The sequence below is a fragment of the Apteryx rowi genome, unplaced genomic scaffold (assembly GCF_003343035.1).
Source record: "Apteryx rowi isolate R43461 unplaced genomic scaffold, aptRow1 scaffold_346, whole genome shotgun sequence".
Lineage (NCBI taxonomy): Eukaryota > Metazoa > Chordata > Aves > Apterygiformes > Apterygidae > Apteryx > Apteryx rowi.
The window spans coordinates 181,507-187,522 of record NW_020449930.1 but is presented as its reverse complement, the minus strand read 5'-3'; the positions used below and the strand labels follow the sequence as shown (position 1 = coordinate 187,522).

General features: G+C 40.1%; 1 protein-coding gene across 1 annotated transcript in view; it reads left to right on the top strand.

The window, feature by feature from the left end:
• The window catches only part of TAC1 (tachykinin precursor 1), a 5,639-nt gene extending 371 nt beyond the window's left edge, over positions 1-5,268 (top strand). The window contains exons 2-4 of the mRNA XM_026072649.1: positions 627-650; positions 2,306-2,359; positions 5,219-5,268. Coding sequence (XP_025928434.1) covers positions 627-650; positions 2,306-2,359; positions 5,219-5,268 — 128 coding nt within the window. The remainder of the gene's footprint in view (positions 1-626; positions 651-2,305; positions 2,360-5,218) is intronic.
• The last annotated feature ends 748 nt before the right edge of the window (positions 5,269-6,016 follow it).

The window sequence follows — 6,016 nt, the reverse complement described above, 5'->3', positions numbered from 1 at the left end:
CTCGCGGCCGCGCGGCTTCCGCGCCTCGCGCGGCGGGCGCTGCACCCGGCGTCGCTCTTCCCAGCAGCGGCCCGAACTTTGCAGCGGGTCGCTCGCTTCCTTGGGTAAATCTTTCTCAAAAGTTGCGAACCCCCCCCCCCCATGCAAGGCAAACCCATCGACTGGAAAATAACCAATAGTAAAATTGCACAGCAAAGTTGCAAGTGCACACTAATTATAGCATGTAAATAAATACCAGTAAAAAGTATCACTATAATGCACAGGTTGGCATACATGCCACTAAATTATCAGAGCGTGAAAACAGTATGATTACTGCCATGTAATACTGTGTACAATTATTGCCATCTTTTCTCATTTTAAGTGTGCACCGAACTGAGAATCGGTCAGAGTAGCTTGGAGCTAAACAGATATAAACTGTGTCATTTTAACTGAAATGAGACTTTGTAGTCTATTGAAGGAGAAATACGGTTGTAAATGATCTCCTTAATTTTCCCTACATTGAATATACATAGGGTAGTTTCTGTATTTGATTCGTCGAAGGATCACAGAAATAGCGTATGTATATGCCGATCCTTTTTCAAAAACTCTTTCCTTTCTTTTTTTTTTTCCTTTCCTCTTCTATGCAGGATATGGCCAGATCTCTCACAAAAGTAAGTTTAAAAAATCCCCAACATCTTAAGTAACTATTAAAAGATATTCAAATGGAGAACAGTATATTTTAGTGGATTCTTTAGAATATGAATGAGTTCAGTGAAGGACTGGCAGCACAGGTGATGGAGAAATATTCTGTCAAAGAATAGAGTAGCCAGCAGTAAAGTCTTAAGCTTGTACCTAATCTGAACCTCCACAAGCTTTGAGACTTCAATCAGCTTTAATGTGTGAATGGTGCAGCCCTTATTTCTCTAGGGGTGCATTCTGCAAACCTTTCTCATAGGCAAGACAGGCTTACTGCCAGGCTTGGAGTGAAAGAATTAAGACAGCAAAAGCTGGAAAATTAGAATAGTGAATTCCCAAATCTCTGAGAAGTGATGACATGAATACACATACAAGATACTGTATCTGTGATCTTAGTGATGTCCGACTGTGAATCAGACCCCCATCGTAGCAGAGACTGATTGATGATGTGCTGTCATATAAACAAGCGTATCTTGCACCATTAATAAGCATGTCTTGCTTTGTTTCTGTGTAACACCAAGTGGGAGATGGTATCAGCAGTGCAGTATTGCCTTGTTGCATACAGTGACAAACAGTTTTATTCTCTGAAATTATCTGAAGATGCTTAGAAAGGACCTAGAAGACTTTTTAATAAGTAAAAATTGATCTTGTGTTTTGTCAGCTGTCCCCAGAGGTTGATGCGTATCCCAGTGTTCTCTGTTAGTCACTAGATTTTATCACTAGGATTATTTATTTGAAGATCAATTAAAGAGAGTCCCATCCAAAGCTCATGACAAATAACTGCTGACTAAAGTTAAAAAAAATGATAGCCTTCTTAAACTGTTTCAGCTCTAAAGTCAATGCCTGTGAGGTCTTAAAAATCATTCATCTTGTTTTGTAGATGAATTAGTCAAGCAAAATTCCTTCCAAAGAGGAATTTCTAAATTTGCCTCAAGTCAGCCTAGAAAAAGAAGAATGGCTCATTTTTGGTCCTTATCTGAAACTATAGCTATCACTACATCTAATGCATGCTATAGGCCAAACCTTGGAGTAATTTATCCGCTACACAACCAGTGCCTTGAGGAGTAATAATGGGGCAGGATGGTAATATTTGAACTCATAAATATTCCAAAAATAGAGCCAGACTGTCTAGCTCAGTCATGTCCAGACATAGAATCCCATTGTCTTCCTCTCAAATAAGGGCTCTGTTGCCTGACCTGTGATGAGGATTTTCTTCCATATAACATAAAAAACACTGACAAGTGGAATAGGTGTATCATACAGATGCAAGCTATGCCAAGATATGGTCTTCTTATGCATGTGCTGAAGTCTGTAGGGATTGTACTATCCATCAGCTGCACTGGGAGAGGAGTAAGAATCAGTTATCGGCCATTGTTTTTCTATTATGGTTAAAAGGCAAAAACAATCATGTCTATTCAAGCCAATGGGAAGGTTTCCACTAACTGGCCTGGGCCTTGGTCTAATCTACCCCCAGTGATTACCCCCTCCCTCATCTGAGAGTGGTGTGAAAAATGAGTACGTGAGATGAACACATGTCTGAGTCTGTGTCTTCCTTCCTCATGAGAACACATGATCTTAAAAGCCTGCCTATTTAAAATGTATTAAAATGCCTCCAAATATATTTTTTCAGGACATAAAACAGACTCCTTTGTTGGACTTATGGGCAAAAGATCTCTAAATTCTGGTAGGTATATTACTAAATCTGCTACGTGGTAATATATAGCTGCTTAATTCTGTTGCTTCCTTGTTCTCTCCCACTGGATGGATGAAGCAGTCTCTATGCGGTGTAGACTCAGAATTCTCTGAAAAGRGACCAGAATATTCTTTCTTACTCAGAATATTTCAGGGTCCTGTTCACTCTAATGCTTGTGATGATCAAGCCTGGTTTGAGCTGCCAAAGTGCAGGCAAAATCAGGTAAGATTCCCTAGGGCACTTTCCCTGCTCTCCCTATCCTCACTGGTATTTGTGTTTTTACAGTCTGCAAAATGCTATTAAAGAAAAAATAAGTAAATTTTACTGGCACGTCAGGAGAAATTTGGAGGCTTAAAACATAATGCTCATTTAAACTTGTAATTCAAATCCGGATCTCCTCAGCTGAAGGTGCACTCACCTTCTCAGCAGATCATTATTTTTAATAAACTTGAAGCAGGAGCGGAAAGAGCAGAGATCTGCCATTAATATCGCCTCATTCTTCAGCTCAAACAGTTAAACATTCCCAGCCCCTTACAACTTTTAATTTTACTTCCAAATAACAAACAGCATTTTAAACTTTGAATGGATACTGTGAACTCATTTTCCCATACACTCTGTATAGGACAGAATCCTGCTCCTTCCTGTGAGCAACCCCTAAGGGTAATGCCAGACTGCCAGTTGCTCTAGCTTTCCTGTGCTGTAGGGTAGTAATGAGGGAAATCTCTCACAGTGAACCATAAAGTGTCAGTTAATTCCCTAGAAAAGAAATTAAAAAAACCCACAAAACTAATGCCTGTTTCATGTCTCTGAAATAATTCTCACTGTTTTGTTAAATGAATGATAAAAGTTAAATTACTAGCTGACACCTTTATATTATGTAGATACATGCTGTGATCTATATTCTGCCATTATGGTTGTCAGTAACTTTTATTTTCAATTAAACCCTGTTCAGACTAGTAATATTGCTCTGCATCATTTTGCAAATTGCTATGTATCATGAATAATTTTGTACAATTTTATCTGTGGTGGCAATAGCTATTAAATGCATAATACCTGTAAATATATCTGCTATCATAAAAGTAAATAGCCTGGAAGTGATAAATTTTGTATTGGTTTCCTTTGGGATTACATTTATATTCATATGAGAATGTAAGATATAGCAAAATGTTTAAAAAAGGCAAGGATTTTATTGCCCTAATTTAAAAAATGCTGGTATAGTTAGAATACTGTTATCTGGTGTTTAAGTATTTATCTCTAACAGAGGGGAATAATGAAGTTTTACCCTGTCAGGCTATGTAATACCTGCCTGATAGGTAAAACTAGAATTCACTGCTTTCCTGCCTGATTCCCTGAGAACAAAATGGTAAGAAGTTGCTTCTGCTCCTGTTGAGGAGAAGATAGTCCCGAGGACTGTGCAATCAAGCAAGGTCAGGAATTTGTCCCAGGATTACTGTCCCTCCTAACTAATACTCCCCACCAAAAGATGTTTAACTGGACAGGAATTAGTCGCCTCTTTTCTTGATGCCATAATGTACTAGGTTTTTTTTCTCTTTAATAGTTTTCTTCTGTTATTCAGAGAACCTCCGAGTCCCCTGGCGTTAGGGGAGACACTGTGTAAGAGTTTATGCTGTTGGGTGTAAGTGCTATGCTGGTTTTAGGTTTCATGTGAGAAACCAGGTTGCCGTAGCCCTGGGATCTTGATTCCCCGCTTGATAAAATGGGATCTGACACTGACCATCCCCCAAGCTGCTCGTACACTCAGATTAATGCTCCAGGTGGAATCTAGAAAAATCAAACACACGGTAAGGATACTAAAGTCAATCCATATTGAGAAAGGAAGTGCGACTTTATTGTCTATTTAGCCTGGTGAATTTTGAAGTCTTATTAATTTAAAACCTTCACTGATCTAAAATTCAAGCTCTCTACAACACACGGTGCTGAATCCCACACAATTAGTTGTGTTTGCATGCAATAGTCAGACACGCATCCGCTCCTTGAAAGCAGCGCTCCCTTTGGGGTCCAAACGACGGTGACTGCTGTGATCAGCTGCACGTGACCCTATGGTCAGGCTCTGCAGGCCTCTCTCTCATTTTAAAAGAGCAAGAAGGAAAAACCTCCTGCAGCCGCTAAATGCTAAATATGTTACTGATGACTATTTTAGGCTGCACATGGTCCAGAGAGTAGTCTGAGTTTTGCATAGATCTTGCTGCAGTTTTAATAAAAGGCGTCTTCATGTGCATAGGTTGGATATAGGGAAGGTTTAAAACTAGCAAAGAGCTGGTTGTGCAGGGCAGAAGGTGGAAATGTCGGTGTGGAAAGCCTCTACCCACAGATCGATCTCTGTGCCCAGCTCCGATCTGTTAAACGAATTCCTGGAGGCGAAAAGGCTCGGCRCGAGTGGCTGCCACCAGGAGCTGCACAGGCTGCAGGCAGAAAGCACTGCTCAGACCGACAGCCRCCAAGAAGATGCCGCGGTCTCGGGGGTAAAAGCCTTGCTTCCCACGCAATCCCTGTCGCTGCGGAGGTCGCTGATCGCCCCCTGCGTTTAGTCACGGCTGAGACTGCTAGCAAACAGCATCTACCTAATTTCTGGGGATGAGGCAGCATGCTTCATGATGAGGAGCCAAATAGTCTAGGCCTAGTCTGGAAAGCCCTAAATTTGCCCGTGCAAGGCAAAGGGATTTGAGTGCTGCGTGTGTCAGGATAAGCCGTTGCTGGTCGTGTCTGAATGAGCTGATGTTGTCAGGTGGTGAACCAGCAGACTGGATATCTCTAACATTTGCTTATGCTTATTACAGTGTACACAAGGCTTCACAATGATGTGCCTCATTCTTGTTTCATTTTTCACAGGATCCTCTGAAAGGAGCATAGCACAGAATTACGAGCGAAGGCGTAAATGAGACATTCCCATGCATTATTTATTAAACTTCATTTGTTCCAATGGCCAATGCAGTGTAATGTAAACTAACCACTGTATGGAATAATTATTTATTTAATAATAATTGATGGGGGGGGTTATTGGAGTTGTACATTCAATAAAATGATTATTTTTCATATTGTGGCAGCGATACACATTGTGTAAGTGTGTTGTGGTTCTGAAAGGAAGGCTCCCTCTGGAACAGCAACCCTGGTGATGTCTCACAACAAAGCACATCGTTTGATATGACCTGTAAAGTTATGTTCATTAAACAAAAAAGATTCCTTTGTTCATAGAAAGCGATTCTATCAGCTTCACAAGCGCAGAACAGAACTGATGTACAGTCTAGTGCCTCAATTTGTTTTCATGATTTATAATGTACTGTAATTTCCATGTCAAAAAATATATTTGTATCATTGCAGCATGTTTTATGTTTTCTGACTACATATCTATATATTTTAAAAAGGGGGGAATGGGGAAGGGTTGAATGTGAATCCAAGGTCTTCATTTCACAGTCTGAAATTTTATGATAGTAACATTTTAAATAAAAACTACCCTGGGGATTTTGCAACATACTTTCGTTGGTGTTAGTGATGGCATTATTTCAAAAATTGGTCTGGAGTGAGACATGGGTCAAAGAAATAATCTATAATTCTGAGAATAGAAATAAATATCAGTTTAATGCCTCCCTTCTGCTGAGGGGACATAAGCTTTCTGGTGCGAGTCTGGTG